The following is a 17,678-nucleotide window of genomic DNA, read 5'->3' as shown; positions in this document are numbered from 1 at the left end:
TGTGGATTTGTGTCTCCAGAGATAACATGCTTGTTAACAGCAAAAATGTAGATAGATAGATAGATAGCCTATTGTCCCTCTGCACATTTGTGCACACAAAGTCAATCCCTTACCTCTCTCTAAAAGTGCAAAGTTTCAAAAAGTTCAATGAATAGAAGATTGTTGGAGGCGGAATAGATCTGGACAAGCAGAAGAAGTCTGGAGATAAATGGGAGAAGGGAGGGACAGGCAGTACAAACAAAAGTGAAACTGTTTGAGCGGCATATTCCAGCGGCATATTCCATTTCTGAGTATAGCCTTCATTGATTTGAGATCTATCATACCATTCTCTCACTAGAAGGGAAAACCTCTAATGGCAGCAGGCCATAAAAGAGACCCAGTTTGGGAATATTTTAATGAAGTTCTTCTACGTGTGAATAAGACAGGAATGCGTGCAAAGAGCACAACAAAGAAATGCAAGGCTTGGTGATGTTCTCCTCCTAATACAACATGGCAAGAAAATCCTCCAAATATTAACTTGTTGAATTGGAGATAATTCACCTCCCTGTGACTTCATAAATATCTGCTTCAATTACCTTTGGTAAATGAAATAACCAAACAATCATTCATTTTCTGATATAGCTGTAAAACTAATCTGAAAAGTTTTCAAAAATACATCACTTTAAAAAATATATTTACTTCCAAAAATGAAACCTACATCTATCTCTGCATTGTGAAGAATATGTATTAAGGTCATAACAACCAACAATAATGCACTTTTATGTAGAAATCCATGATTAAATCGAGTCTTCCTGACTAGTAATTTAAATCAATTTGAAACAGAGTTAATTAACGCAGCACTTTCAAATGATCTTTCACATACAATATTCATATGTTTTGCTAAAGTATTATAGAGTTTTGTTTTTTGAGAACAGACTTTATTTAAGACACCAATCAGAATTTTACTATTGTGTTTCTTCTTGGAAGACAATTTCTAATTTGTTAAAAAATAGCTCTAATTTAATATAAGCTTATTTTTGGACACAGACATAAAAAAATCAGTCCAAACAACAGACACATGTAATTAGAAGAGACTGAACCAAGCAGATCTTATATTTAATCTAGTATAGTTGAGCAGTTTCTTTCAAGACTGTTTCTTCCATGTGGCAGGCCCAGATAATAACTAGAAAGTAAGCCCAACCTGTCTGTTTTGACTTTGGGAATGAAAAGGTATGAAACAATTTCTTTGCTTCCTACTATTACAAGGATCCTCTCTACTATGGAGTATTTGAAACAAACCTGAAAGAGTTCAGAGGAGTTTGGAAGGGAGATAGGGAGAGATGTCATCCCACTTTTATTTTATTGTACCTTGATTTTTTGCATTTACTGTAAGTTCCATGGATGGAATAAAGAAAGCTTTCTGTCTTACAAAGTATTTTTTTAAACATCTTTTACCCTTAAGATGCTCACTTTCAGTTTGCTGGAATGCCAAAGAGAGTTGGGTAAAACAGTGATCATTAAAACTGAAATGATATTTCATTTACAAATGCACTCTTGATTACACAGCCCAAGATTGCACATGTCACATTGCAATGTTTCATACTTATTTCCGAATAGGTTTACGACTACTATAGGTATCAGGAAATGGAAAGGAAGAGATTTATAAAAAGGTAAGAGTTGGGTACTTTAACTTAGCACAACTGTATAAAGCAATACACTGAAGAGACTATTGTAGTACTCGTTTAGTAACCTATTATTATCCAGAGGACTGCAATGGTTATTTGGTTCAGCTGTCCTTTACCAACCATATAATTTTGTTTTGACATCAGATTGAATGAGAGTACCAAAACAGCTTGTGTGTGTAATTTAAGATTCACAAATAGAAAATAGTGCTTGGTAATTTATGGAACATACCACCATTATGGAGGAAGTTTAATGGCGAGACCAATAAGGCACACAATGACAAATATATATATATAAAATAGACTAGTTTCCCAGACTGTCATCTTCATATCCTAGCCCTTCTCCTGTCTTCATATATGACAGAGGAATCACTATAGCCAATGTGGCAAACAAATTACAGGAAAGAACAAAACACTTCAGTATGTAATTTCTACATTTTGTCAAACCCACAAACTCCCACCCCTCAAATCAAGACTTGCCCTAAGAGTGGTCAGACACATTCCATTTTACAGTATTTTTAACACCCTCTTTGAATTGAGGTATATAGAAATGTACATTTTATATTGGTTTTGTTTCAAAGAAGTTGTCTACTTTTATTTAACAAGCCAAAAACAATACAAAAAACACTGCCTAGAAAATTTAGATATGGCCATTACAATAATCAAACAAATTATCTAAAAACATCCCCTCCTCACTAACAGTTGACAGGCAACTAGAATAGTTTAATCAATTGTAGCAAAAGGCTTCACTTAGATTACTTCCAGGTTGCAGTTATGATGCCAAGTTAGAGCAAATTTAGGAGAGTTCCTGCACCACCGAAATTATTCAGACAGGGATCAAGACTAACACACAAATGACCATCTTCAGTCAGATAGGGGAAATAGCTAAAAAATTAGTGTAGGTTGAAGGAACACAATTCAAGGGTGTAGCAATACACTTTTTCTTCCATCTAGCCATTTTGTATTCAGTAACGGACGATATTAGACAAAGCCAGAGGCTTCATTCCATCTCACTTATACTGAGTTTAAACAGGTTGAGTAATGGAATTACTCCTCTTTTATATGGTAATATGTGAGATAAGAGTTAGGCCCTTAATTTTTCCCCTTTTTGTTCAGCAAAAGCATTCAGCACACCATAGAGTTGGAGAAGTCTTTTCTATTTTGTACTTTAACCGTCTTGAAGGAAGTTTTCCCAATTTATTTTGGTTTTGGCTTTTTCTTTATAGGTGCTATGATGAGATAGCTCTGCAGCTTTCTGAACAGGAGAGTACCTAACGTGATTTGTAACTCTCAAGCATATTAGACATGGGGAATTTTAAATAAGCTTACTTGCATTGTAAAAAGACTACATATTTCTATACAGTAAGATTTAAACGTCCCTTGCATTCTTACATGGATTAGAATACTTACACCTTTCACTGTACATGCCTTTCTCCAAATGTAAACTATCTCAACTCTTAGAGACTGTAAGCTCTTTGGGATACAGGCTATCATGTATAATATGCACAGTGAAGAACTAGCCAGGCTGACCTCGAAGCACTATTGCAATATGAATAGTGAATCCAGAAAGTGTCAAAACTTTTCATGAAAAGGTTGTCCCTTTCTTATGCACCATACCCCACCCCACCCCCAGCAAGTTACTCAAAAACATTCAACCAGCTCCTGTTAAATCCCCACTACATACACAATATTAGTGTCAATACTTCCCCAAGTCATATTTTAAGATAAGCCTATCCCTTGCAACATTTTTTCTTTCGTCTGCCACATAAGCACATACCCTTCCACCACGCTTTGTGTGGTAGCAGCCAGCTTTCCTACTAAAAGGAAACAGGAAGGGTAACATCAATAGCTCTTTTCTTAATGGGATTAGGACAAAGGAAAGAGTTGAATTTGGCCAATATTCCCTTTCCCTTTTATTTCAGCGTGACTAAGGGCCAGAAGATATCTATTCTACAGCAAGACAGAAAATCATTTTGGCTAAGTGTATGTGTGTGGTGGGAGATGGGGGCAGTTATCAAGAGATAAGTGAGCTGAATCGGTTCAAAGGAGGACTCTGCAGTGTTTTATGAAAATACAGTTCATTTTGCAAATTGGATACAATTAACTTAGGCTTGAATAGAGACTGGGAGTAGTTGAGTCATTATATAAAGTAAAACTATTTCCCCTTGTTTATTCCCCCCCCCTCCCCGTTCCTCAGATGTTCTTGTTAATTCCTGGACATGTGCTGGAAATGGCCCACCTTGATTATCACTTTAAAAGGTTCTCTCTCCCACCACCCCACTCTCCAGCTGGTAATAGCTCATCTTAAGTGATCGCTCTCCTTACAATGTGTATAATGAACACCCATTTTTTCATGGTCTGTGTGTATATAAATCTCCTCACTGTATTTTCCACTTTATGCATCTGATGAAGTGAGCTGTAGCTCACGAAAGCTTATGCTCAAATAAATTGGTTAGTCTCTAAGGTGCCACAAGTACTCCTTTTCTTTTTGTGAATACAGACTAACATGGCTGCTACTCTGAAAGAAATACCTATAACCGGAGGTTCGAGATGCGTGGTCTCTATCCATACTCCATATGTGGGTGTGCATGGTGCACATGTGTACCCATGTGTGGAACACACACAAACATACATAGGAACCATGCCTCAAAAATAGTAGTGTTGGTCAGAAGAATTTTGAAAGAACAAACTGACAAGAAATTACACACACACACAAGCAGCTATGAGGCAATGGCCCAACGGGTCTGAAGAATCTACAAGAGCAGACTTCTAATATATTGGAGAGTGGCTGGGAAGGAGCAACATGACAGATGGCGGCGTGGGGGAAGAAATCTGATCCTCACGACAGTAGTTAGTGGAATGCACAAAAACCCACCATAAACATTCTGAGAACATTTTTATCTGGATGGGAAAGATGACCCAGACAAGGAAGTGCAGTTCCCGTACAAAAATATTTTTGAAGTATTCATTTCATAAACAGGCTCAAGATGACAGCTATTGGCTGAGAAGGTTAGATCAGCAGGGCAAGTATCTGGCATCAAGAATAGTGGCTATCAGTTAAAATGGCTGGGTTATACAAAACAGCCAATGACTGATTATTAAACAGCCTCATACAGCAGCTGTTAGAGACCCTTCCAGCAGGTTTGGACAGCATGCAAAAAGGTAGTTTTGAGGCAGTCAGGACAACTCTGAGTGGGATTTTCAAAAGCACATAAGTGATTTAGGAGTGGGATGGTTTTCAACCTTTTTTCATTTGCAGACCCCTAAAAATTTTCAAATAGAGGTGCAGACCCCTCTGGAAATCTTACACATAGTCTGCAGACCCCCAGGGTTCCACAGATCACAGGTTGAAACCAACTGACTTAGGCAATTTTGAAAATCCCACCCTATTCCTTTAAGAAAAGGATATTTTACCCTGCATGGAACAGAAACATGGCCCAAACAGCATTGTAAGTAGTGAGATCTGGAAAGAATGACAATATGGGACTCAGTCAGGAGGTCCCAAGTTCTAAGATTGGTCAACAACTCAGGGCTCTATCCTTCAAGATCCTGAGAAGGGTACTCAGCACCGCATAGGACCAAGCCCTCACCATGTAACCTTTGGCAAATCAGTTAACTTCTCTGCTTCACAGAAGAGGGAATGATGAAAGAAACAGTAATTACACCATGGGCCAACCCTTTAAACCCTTAGCACCTCATGCATTCCTATTCAAATCAATGGGACTATGTTCAGTAGTATGTCTTCGGGCCCTTTTTGCTTCTTTATGATATATAAAGGACTGAAAGGGTCTCTCCCCACCTCACAACATGCTGGGGGAAGTTGTTGGCTTGCTTTTTTGCACTGGAGATTCAGATCCTGTGTATGCTGCAGAACTATGATGCCTGAGGAACTACTGAAAGAGTGAGGTTATAAGAGCCAAGAGTCCAAGCTGAACAACTGAGAGGAAACTGAATAGTTTTCATGTGCTGTATATGTGTGTCAAGCATATTCAGAGATAAAAAGTCACACTATCCTATCACAACTATTAGCCACGTTAAAAATCTAATCTTCTCGTTTCAAACGCAACTTCCAACTTATATATATATCTTCTTACTATATGTTCCATTCTATGCATCCGATGAAGTGGGCTGTAGCCCACGAAAGCTTGTGCTCTAATACATTTGTTCGTCTCTAAGGAGCCACAAGTACTCCTGTTCTTTTTGCAGATACAGACTAACACAGCTGCTACTCTGAAACCTGTCTTCCATATCTACAATATAAAAACAAATCCTACAACTAGCCAAGTCTGTCCTAGCACTTTTGTTAATGCAAATAAATCCTCAAAATTCTCTCTCACAAAACTTTTCCGTAGACTCTGGTGTGCTGAGAAGTTGCTAGCCAATATTAGTCTTTTTTCTCCACCTAGTGGTACAAGATCATACTGCACAATACTCATATTATCTAATTCAGTGGTTCTCAACCAGGGGTACATGTAGGGTACTCTGAGGGTACTCAGAGGTCTTCCAGGGGTCACATAATCTCATCTAGATATTTGCCTCATTTTACAACAGGCTACATAAAAAACACTAGTGAAGTCAGTGCAAACTAACATTTCATACTGCTCTGTACACTATACACTGAAATGTAAGTACAATATTTACATTCCAATTAATTTATTTTATAATTGTATGGTAAAAATGAGAACGTAAGCAATTTTTCAGTGACAGTGTGCTGTGATACTTGTATTTTTAGGTCTGATTTTGTAAGCAAGTAATTTTTAAGTGAGGTGAAACTTGGGGTTTGCAAGACAAAGACTCCTGAAAGGGGTCTGAAAAGGTTGAGAGCTACTGCTGTAATCAGTCTCCGAATGTCTAAGAAATGATCAAGCTGTGGAATGGAAAGCACGTGAAGAAAAATTTGGAAAGAACAAGTATATTTTGAGAAGGTTGGGAGGGCAGTGTAACTATGTAAATCACAGCTATAAAAAGAATGTAAAGATACAAGCTCATTTCTACCCTTTTTCATGATATATTCCTGGTACAATAGAGACTCCTGCCAAGCCTAGAAAAATACCAAACCTGCCTTGTTTAAAAGCATAATGAACAAATTTTACATCACAGAACCTGGCTAAATGTTCCCGCGAGCCCTCACTATTAGGCAATTTCGGTTGAGAATAACGTGCAAATTTCGCAGAAGAAAAAAAAAAGACAAACAAATGAAGCCTCACTCCATTTTACTACCTTCATTGTGCTCACCCTCCAAAAGACATACATCTTGTCTGGATAATTCTTCTCTGTGTGAACCTGATCCAAAGCCCACTGAAATCAACAGAAAGCCCCCCACTGATTTCAGTGGGCTTTGGATCAGGCCCCAGATGTAGCTCCGTTTGGAGTCTTTCAACTCTGGTTGGCAGTGAAGACTTGAGAGATAAGCAATAGACTGCCTCTGCACATATTTCACAGCTTTCCTGAAGAACACTGATGGACAAACCCCCGGCCAGTTACACCTACAGTTTCATTTATTTCGTGCCCTTTTGTTCATGAGGAGTATACAGATGTATTATCTGCTCAACACAGTCATGCAGAAACAAGGATTTTGGTGTGCCAGTGAAGCTTTCATGAATTTGGAACTTAAGTTATTTAATTAGAAATAGTACCATGTGACCAGTTTGAAGGATTGGTGACTTTTTTCCCCATTCATGCATGTTATACACTCTCAAAAGATCAAAAAAACCCTAAGAAATAAGGGAAAAAACAGCAAGTTCTGATTTCAGAACAAACCAAAGCACTGCATATGTACAGCACATAAATTCATAAGACTGAATTAGCCTAGGAACAGTAACTAGAGTATTGGAGAAGGAAAAAAAAAAAGGATATTACACAGCTAGATGTGGAGGATAAAAATAATTAAGCAACAGCAAGGTACATTCAATTACTATTCTTTCAGACTTTCATCCTGGCTCTGCAGCCTACAACTATTACCACCCTCCTTCCCCCAACACTTCTGTATTTATTTACCTGCTAGTAACTGTTGGTATTTCTTGAACTTCCCTAGCTACTGTCAAGGAGCTATCTATTTGATACTCTTGGGCTCTACATCCTGTGCTTTTGCACTACATAAAACTGTATCTGCAAATGCAGTCTGCTGAGCCTAAAGTCGTGCAATACATGTAATTGTACTGTTAGCTTATAGTGATACAGTTGTGGTACAGTATAATCAGTGTGTATAAACTTTTTTCTTCTATATCCAGCACATGTAAGGTAGTTTTTACTTAACTCATAAAACCAAAAATTTTAAATGCTGTTTTTGTGCCTTTTTAATTGAATGCAAATTTCCATCCAAATTCAGCTTAAATGCAAATCACAAGTAAAAAATGAATCGAGTTAATAAGTAATATAACATTCACCATTTTCTAACAAAAAATATAAGAGTTCAGAATCTTACTAAACACATGTTAAGCTATATAATTGCTTGAATTAACGTGTACAGCTATAGCGTACCCACTTGGTTTGCATAAAGTTCCTAATTTAGTGTAAAGACTATATTTGGTTGCAAATCAACATGTTTTAATGATTACTATCCTATGAGAATCAATCTTTCTTTAAAAAAAGAAAAGGAGTACTTGTGGCACCTTTTCTTTTTGCAAATACAGACTAACACGGCTGTTACTCTGAAACCAATCTTTCTTTAGGATAACTAAAAAGGTACTTATACAAAACAAACGGTTTTCAGCTTGCTCATTTAAAAAAAAAATCAATCCACCCCCAAGTATATTTGCTTTAAAAAGTATCAAGATACTAAAAAGGTAAACTTTAGCCTAGTGAAATATGTACAAATCATTGATAACACGTAATCTGACTCTGTAACACAAGCTAGTCATTGAGAAAGTCACACTCCAAAGTAGGTGGAAGGTTTGGGTGTGTAAATGAAGCTATGTTGTGGGAGAAAGTTTGCCCAGACACTGGGAAGAAACAATATTCTAACCAGACAGCCCTTCATCTGACAGCTTTCCCAGTTGAAAGGTTGACTGTACTGCATGCTTGGCAACCCCTACAGCCAGTGTTCAAACACCAGCACAAAGCACAGCAGACTCCAGCTGGAGCCTTGTTGAGGCAGCTGGCCAGTAATAAAGTAGGAGGTCTACTCCATTATTAGACACCTTGATTTCTGCCGACAAGTGTCTGCTCATTATGGGAAAAGCCAAGATGTAACATAGGGAGAAGCGACAAGCCAGAATGAATAGATGGGCAAATAAACCATTACTTTTTCTGGTATCACTTAATACATTATTTTCCAGCTTCAGAGTTTTCAGCTCCCTGGGGAAGGCAATGTCAGTTTTTACAAATGCCTTCTTTGAGAAAATGAAGTTACTTTGCTAAGCAAATACAAACGACACCATGCAGACCCAGACAGCAGTCTAAGACACAGCAAATTGGAGTAACACTATGTAACAGAATCTATAAACTAAACAACCCTCCACTACCAAACCACACAGACTGGCAAACTGCAATACAGAGACCAATACAAGTCAGCATTTATCAAGACATCATAGTATTCAACAGGCTGCAGTTTTCAACATTTGCTTAAACTAGGCTCCAATACCATAAAGGTTACTGTTGGTAATGTTGACTTTTACTAAAATAATTAAAATTGGCAGATTCCTCATGAATACGTAAAACCATGGTTACAATTTTACATATTTTACAGTTACAGAAGGCTGATTTTACTATATTTTACAAGTGAAATGAGTTAAACTCTGATGACTGGCTATCAAAAAAAACAAACCAAAAAAACCATTACTACCTCCCCCACACACACACACAACCAGTGAAAGTGTTTGTTTGTTTGTTTGTTTTTTTAATACACACAGTGTGTAGATTAAGATCAGTTTGAAAAAAGCCAAACTTTTTCTATGGTGCCTTTATACTTTCTGAAAATAAGTAAATTTCAACTCCTCAGCAGGTCAAGCTGTGTAAGAGCACATGACTCCCGTGCTCAGGACCCTCCATTGGTTACCAGTTAGACTACAGTGCCAATTTAAAGTGTTTCCACTGATCTTCAGATCTGTAAATGGTCAGGATCTAACTACATGAAATAGCCTCTCCATCCCGACAACTCTCCATCACTGGGTTCCTTTGGGATAATGCTGCTTTAAAAACAAAAGAAGCTTACCACCCTCCCAACCCCCTGACACACACACACACACCAGGCCCCCAGAATCTGAGGACCAGAGATAAAGTATTCTTTAAAGGGGAGGGGGTGTCTGTTCAACAAGCTAGTAGGGGAGATTAGCCTGAGAAAGTCTGACCAGTTTTAGAATACAACTCAAGACCTACCCATTTGCTAAATACTTCCTATGTCTAACCAGAGCACAACATTCATACCTGTCTGTCCACTCCTGTATCTACATACAGAACTAATTTAGAGCAGGCACCTGGGTGATAAGCATTATTGCAAAACCTACAGTTATAAGGGGAAAAAAAACCCAGAACAAATTATGTATATATTCTCTTTGTATATGAGAATTAATTTTGTGTCTGCTGCAGATATGGTATCAGTCATCAAAATATGTCCTGCATCCAATAAAAGATGTAGATATTAAACAGACTCTGAGCTTTGAAATGAGATTTCGTATTGTTACATTAAAAGTCATTAGAGAGAACTGTTTAAGCTTTAGACAGCACAATAAGAATGCAACAGTGATTTTAAAAGATTGTATTACACATTACAGTGACCAGATTAAGAGAATAACTCGCCTGTACAACCAAGAGGGTCTACAATAATGAAACACATTAAGGTGGGCAATAATGGAAACCAACACAAAATAAGTGGTGGTGGTGGCTGGGGGGGCTTTTGTAGGCCAACCTTATTTTTGGGGGAACTTACGCACTGCAATCTAGCATAAAAGCCATTTCCTTTACAAACGCCTAGCTTAGACAGACATTAAGTTCACAGACATACCAACAAATGACTTGTTCGCCATTCAAGAATTATTGCAGAGTACTAAGTGGAAAAAAAAAATTCAACATACTACAGCTGCATGCTAGATATATTGAAAGACAAGTTATGCTGAGTGCATAGGGAGGAAAAAAAAATACCTTAAGAGTTACAGTTCAGATATGTGCTGGAGAACAGAAAATAGCAGCAAACATTTTGTGTTTAAAACAATGATCGAAAACTGTATGTGCAGTTATGACTACATATTTGTGATAAGCAGAGTCCAGACATCCCAGAGGAAGAAAAGGGGCTTGAAAGCTCCAAAATAAGCAACTGAATACTGTATACAATACTATTATACTATAAAAGTGTATTAAGTAAGGTCTTTTATGAAAGCCAGCAACACACTGGTCATGAATATCATTGTGAAATGTATGTATTAATTAATGATTAATTAATGTATGTACTCTGAGGAAGCATGGATACTCATTGATATTATGCACTCAAGTCTAATCAGACTAAAGCCTTGGCTATACTTACAGACATACAGCGCTGTGAGTTAAACCCGCCTTCGTACAGCTGAGTAGGGAAAGAGCTGCAGTCTGTCCACACTGACAGCACACTGTCGTGGCCACATTTGCAGCACTTGCAGCTGCATTGGGAGTGGTGCATTATGGGCAGCTGTCCCAGCATTCAAGTGGCTGCAATGTGCTTTTCAAATGGGGGAGGGGTGGGTGGAGTGTGACAGGGAGCGTGGGGGGGAGAAAGTGTTTTTTTGGGGTGCTGAGAGTGTGTCAGTACCTTGTAAGTAACAGACCTTCCTCCCTCCCCCTGCCTCTCTCTCACTCACTGAAAGCAAACAGCAGCTGTTTCTTTTTTTTCTCATAGATGAGATAAGCAGCCGCTTTCGGAAAGGGACCCCAATCCCCCGCCCCGCCCCTCCCCTCCCCTCCCTTCCCCCTGCTGCCTCTCTCTTCAAGCAAACAATTAGCTGTCGCTCCAAACAGAGCCCTCCGCCTGCCCCTCACTCACTCAAAGCAAACAGTAGCTGTGTTTTGTTTTTTCGATAAGCAGCCCCCCGGAAACGGCACTTCCGCGTCCGGAGTTCACAACAAAACAAGACAGGACGCTTCAATTAAAAGGATTATGGGGAGTCTCGGGAGGTCAATCCAGCTCCGTTTACACTGGAGCTGGAGCATCTCAGCCAATGCGCAACAGCTGTTAATCCTCTCGGGGAGGTGGAGTACCAGGAGCGCTCCAGCCAGGGAGTCAGAGAGCTCTACGTGCCTTGCCAGTGTGGACGGGGAGTAAGGTAGAGCGCCCTGGTAGGCTTTATTGTGGTATAACGTGCAAGTGTAGCCAAAGCCAAAGGGAGAAACACGATTTCTCTCAGAGAGAGGGAAGGTAGCTCTCTCCCTCTCCCTAATATAAATTAGGCAATATGGAACCAAAACAATGGAAGCTCCATCTACATATGAGTCAAGAGGGGGATGGGAAGTCAACAGGAGGAGATGAACAGCGGGGGGTCATCCTGCTTCTGGAGACAAAACAATGAGTTTGGAGAAGTATAAAGATAAGCAAGAAGCCATTACTTAATGGACACAGAGGCCAGTACTCCTGAAATCTATGAAAAGTGGATCACTCAGCCATGTGGGTTGAGGACACTGATCTGACTGGAACAGTGAAATTGCCTGAGACCAAGATTGTAATCTGTTAAATTTTAGACACTGGAAAATATGTTTTATTTTTGTTTTGTCACCATTTTCTGTTTCTATTATTCTTGCTTTTTCTCACTTACATCGCTATTCTTATTAATAGACTTACTTTTGGTTTTTATCATAATGCAGTGTTGTGCATTAAAGTGTGGATTGTCAGCTAAATTAACAGGCTGGTGCATACACTGCCTCTTTAGATGCAGTAAACTTGATACTTTCTGAGAATGTCTAGTGATAGGAGCTGAATACTGCAGAGGAACGCTCTCCCAGGGCCGTCAGGAACTCGGGTTCACTGAATGTTACCTTCAAGGCTTGGTTAAGACTGACAGAATCTTGAGGAGTTTGCTGGTGAGGTGGACATAATGGTGTGGCAGGGACCCGACACACAGTTTAAGCTCCAGCAAAGCTCTCTCTTGCTGAGGCAGAGGGGTAACAGTGGCTTACGGTTTTGGGCACCCAGAGAAAGCATCACAATATTTTAAAAGTGTCTTCCAGTGAAAGTTTGATTAGAATTACACCTGAAGTGGTTTTACATCAGTTACTATATTAAAAGGCTTTTATATTTTTTCAATCATTTAAGTTAATGAATATTAGGCCAGAGGTTTCAACATTAATGGGCACTTGGAAATCAGAGTTTTGCCACTATCTTCACCTGAAGTGTTTTTACAAGTGCCAAAATTAGACCAGGTTTTCAAAAGTTGCCTCTAATTTTGTGGCTGGAAAAATGCAGGCAAAAATTTATATTTGCAAATCTGGTCCTTGAAGTTGGAGCTAGCAATCTAAACATACTATGGGGATGTGTTCTTTATTATTAACTCTCCATTTATTGCTGGTTCAGCACCCAGTAGGTCAGTTTTCAACTCACTCATGCCTTATGGACACATAAGTTTTCATCTTTTGTTTATATATTACTAGAGCCATTGGCCTGAAAACTGGTTCATTGTTTAACAATTCACCAGTTCTTGCTTTTTTAAACACCACTTGAAGACATAATCCTCTGTGACAAGCCAACTAGTTTCTGAAGAAGTGATTATAAATGTCAAAACTAATACACTATGACCTCAGCTGAAAACATGCACCACCAGAAACAAATGAGTCAGCAGCAACAAAGACCATGTTTCAAACAAATATCCCTAGCAATATATTAAAGAAAAAGTCAGAAAGTATTTTTTCAAGATCCGAAAATGTAAGTCACTATATAGAGAGAGAATGCAGAATTATTTCTTTTAATCACAGTGTCATACCTGCGTGAAATATTTTCCATCATGTTTCAGGACTTTCATTGAAAGGTCAAGAATCAATCGTAGAAACTCCCATGTAGAATCTGGATATAAAGAATGAATTAGAATTTTCAAGTACTAGTGGCTTGCTAAGCATTACATAACTAATATTTAAGCACTGCTACGGAATATTTCAGCAGGATGATTATTTTTCTCCATCATTAGTTTAAATAAAGTGTTGATTACCAGCACTTGGGCTGTTTGGATTTTTGTCAGGTTTTTTAAGCATTTCTGAGAGACTTTCCATAACCTGTAGTGTGAATTCCCACACGTATTTTCATGAGTTCCCACTATTCAGCTGACTGTGCTTAAAGTCAAACTAAAGGGTAAACAAAGAAAATTTCAGGAAAAAAAATCAAGTCTTCGATGACAGTAATTGGACTTTTTAAGCACAGAATATCAATAGAAAAGTATTTCATTACCAATAAGGTAATGCAGTTTCCACCCAGCCAAGGGCATAGAAGAAGCAAGCCTGCAATCCTAAACTATGGAGGTTAGATGCGTGACATTCCCCCTTCAGCTCTAATTTTTCCACACTGCAAGGTGCATATTGGGAGCAGTTCAAGATGAACAGCTCCAGAGCCCTGAAAATAAGAAAAATCTGCAGAAGAAAAAATGTAATGTGATTCTTTACGTCATTGGATGAATGCATTACACTAACCCTCAGGAAGATTTAACTTATTTCTCAAGCATAACTGCAATCGGCAACTCAAGCTAACAGTTATTTGTTATCTAGAAGGCATTACAGGAAAGAGACCTAAAATAGCGCCACCTAATGAAATATTGAGATCTTACTGTCCTTCAACATATAGCACAATAAGACTTCAACTTTCTCTAGTCATTCCAGCCCCACTGTGTCTTCTGCAAGGAAAATTCTATTCTCCATAGGGAAGGTATCTTATGTTCCCTAAAGTGTTCCATATCCATATTTTAACAGAATGGTGATATAGTACATAATAATTCTGAAGTCCTCAACTGTTTTGAAAAAGGACCTCAACTTTCAGCGTAAATGGGAGGAGAGGGAAGAAATGCTCCAAACAGAAAAGAAATCTGGGCAAAAAGTGCTCCAAAAATGTACATGCTAGAGCAGCAACTCAAATATAGGGATACACTATTACATTTATTTTAAAAAACACATCTCCCTGCCTGAGAACATAAAATAATGTGTCCCCCAATTTCGTAAGACCCAATTAAAGAAAACGTACATTCATGTTCTGTAGGTCACAAATCTATGGCAAGCTGTAAAAAACAGATTTGTGTTTCCAAAGTCTTCCATAGTTTATAAACTAGCTGTACTGTTTAAATTCAACTCGGGAAGTGGAGATGGGGGAAAATAAAGATTCTTCTGTGACATTTACTTCAAAATTTGCAAGGAAAGTGCTCCTCACTTCCCCTTTTTCCCAATTCAGGAACTGAATGCTAAAATTTAGAAGTCCTGATAGTCACAATTCTTCTCTCCACCTGCATGCATGTGCACTCCCTTTCCTCCCCCCCCCTTGCTTTTCTTCCTAGTGCTCCTAATTATGACAACATCTCTGGTCTCAAAAGAGCCTATTACTTACAGAAACTGCTGCGAATACCACCCCACACGCTGCTGAATGAGACTCTGACATGGCTGAAATAAACTCTTAGTAAGTGTACAGTTGGGTTCATTGCTGTGCAGTGACTAGGTCCCCATCACCACCAATATCCAGAAAAGAAGGGGGGGAGGGGGGTTTTGGGAGGAACGATGTACTTGTGGATATATGTCTATACTTCTGCAGGGGAAAAAGCCATGGCAGAGTCTTAGAGCCCACATCAACTGACTCAGGCTCACACTACAGGGGTAAAAATAGCAGTGCAGATGTTCCCACAGCAAGACGGGGTGGTCTCAGAGCCTGTGCTCCGGCCCAACTGGGAACACTGACACTACTGTTTTTAGCCCCGCATGAAATGACCCAGGCTGAGATTCCCTGCCACAGGTTTTGTTTTGGGGTTGGTTTTTTTTGCAGTGTAGGTGTACCCCATCACTGTACTCTGCTATTTAGCTTTTGGTACAACTGGCTGTGACCCAGGAGCCCCATGGGACTAGACAATCCAGGCAGATGCTCCGGAGTTGGAGTGTGCCTTTCACTAACCTGCAGAGTCAGCAGGGCTGAGTAGGCCTAGAAGAGCATGCTTGTGTTGCCCATGGAGTTGGGGAGCTGACCCATGGCAGGTACAGACAAGGTTTCCTCAAGGTGAAGCCAGGAGGGATGGGGCAGGATGCAGAAGGGGCAGCAAGGTTCCTCACAACGCAGGGTACCCCCAAGCAGCAAGCATCACATAAGGTAAAAAGATCCCCCTCATTTTAACCCCCAAAATAATATTTTGCTGCAAACTGTCAAGAAAGCGAAGTGTTAAAAACAATTAGTATAAACAAAGAATTAACCTTCTTCAGGAGATGTGGAGATTGGAACAGCTGTCAGATCATTAATTACATAATCAAACATCCTTCCTTCTTTGGCATACCTCTTCAGTACTGGAACACAGTCTTCTATTAGAACCTAAAAAATTACTATGTTTTAATAAGTGATCAAAATCTTCTTAAACTGACTGCACTAATATGATCTATAAGCATTGAAATAGGGAAAGAGGTCAGAATTAAGTCTGACTTTAACATAAGGTTCTAATCTTAGCTTTTTATATCTCAATATAGAAGGCAATGCGTGGGGGATTGAGCGCGGGAGTGATGCAGCAGCGAACCAGAATTTCCATTCCCAGCTCTGTCACCGACTGCTGGATGACCACTTAGATCACTTGTGCCTCTGTTATTCCCCATTTTTTAGATGGGGAAGTAGTTACTAGCCTCACAAGATAGTGGCAAGTTTTGAGATCCTTGGATGAAAGGCACTTAACACATGCAAAATATCATGCAACTTTTGCTAGTTTTTCTCCAAGAAAACTAGCTAGTATTCAAAGATATGTCCTTAGGAAGAATAACCTTGCAGTTAAGATACCGAATTATGATCCAGTAGCTGTGGGCTAGTTTACCTGCTCTGACAGACATGATATGTTACATAACCTTCTCAGTAACCCAGTTTCTTCTTTCTTCCAATGGGGGAAAGAGGGTAGAATATTTACTCGTATGAATAGAATTTGCCAACAGATTTCAAGCAAATAATAGCACAGATAAAACCAAATTAACCCCCCAATCATGTGAACTATATCTGAGATTCTGAATGATGTACTAGCAATTGAATTAAGCTTATGATTTGCATTACTTCTCAGCCAGTTTATACTGGGAGTTATTAGATACCATACTCTAATTTTATATTAATATTACCTATTTTCACTCAGCTACTAACAAGGTTTGGTGATGCCAATATGCATTATTACGATTCAAGTTTCTTTATTATTCCAAGTGTGGGTTGTAAATATTAAGAAAACAGAGTGGGTTTGGAGAGGCAGAGTTAAATAATCCAAAATTAATGAATCAGTGTTTTGAATCCAAACCCTAGTGCAAACTATACCATGATTCAGAAATGCAGATATGGATTAAGCCTAAAATAGTAGGAAAGAAAATGTTAAGAAGTCAGATGGCATACAAAAAACTTCCCAAAACAATAAATTGCCAGATCTAAATCTAGATCTAAATCATATTTTCATTTGTAAAAGTTACTTGCAATGAAGGCAACAGATAGATTACCTGATAGCATTCTCCTTTAAGATTGTCTAAGACATCTCCACATGTTTTACGCATGTATTTTCTACACCCGTCGATCACCATTTGGTCAATGTTTGATGTTAGTTAAGGAACATTAAATTCTGTTCACCTTTCATTAACCAAAGTTTTGGGGGTTTTATCCTTTTATCAAAGAGATATAGTCAATCTTATGGAGGAATAGTAATAGTAATACATATTTACTGCAACATCTAGGATTAGGAATTCATTCCCAACCTCAATTAGAGGTTTAAGATATTATTTATATTAAAAAAAAATTCTTTCCAACCAGCATTGTTGGCACCATAATTTACCATACATTTTAAAAGTGTACTGTTTTAATACAATGATGATGATAATTATTTTGGTTTATAGACTAATGAAATTTGCTATGTACAGTGACTAATAGCAAATCATATCTGG

At 38.6% G+C, this 17,678-nt stretch overlaps 1 protein-coding gene across 1 annotated transcript in view; it reads right to left on the bottom strand.

Moving 5' to 3' along the window:
- The window catches only part of SMS (spermine synthase), a 78,534-nt gene that overhangs the window by 10,574 nt on the left and 50,282 nt on the right, over positions 1–17,678 (bottom strand). Inside the window, exons 7-9 of the mRNA XM_084642585.1 lie at positions 17,241–17,330; positions 15,984–16,098; positions 13,538–13,617 (exon numbers count right to left, since the gene is read on the bottom strand). Of these exons, the coding sequence (XP_084498711.1) occupies positions 13,538–13,617; positions 15,984–16,098; positions 17,241–17,330 (285 nt within the window). The remainder of the gene's footprint in view (positions 1–13,537; positions 13,618–15,983; positions 16,099–17,240; positions 17,331–17,678) is intronic.

The sequence above is a fragment of the Lepidochelys olivacea genome (genome assembly GCF_965140295.1).
Source record: "Lepidochelys olivacea isolate rLepOli2 genome assembly, chromosome: 1".
Taxonomy (NCBI): Eukaryota; Metazoa; Chordata; order Testudines; family Cheloniidae; genus Lepidochelys; species Lepidochelys olivacea.
Note: the sequence above shows the minus strand (reverse complement) of the source record. Positions and strands in the feature narration are given on the sequence as shown.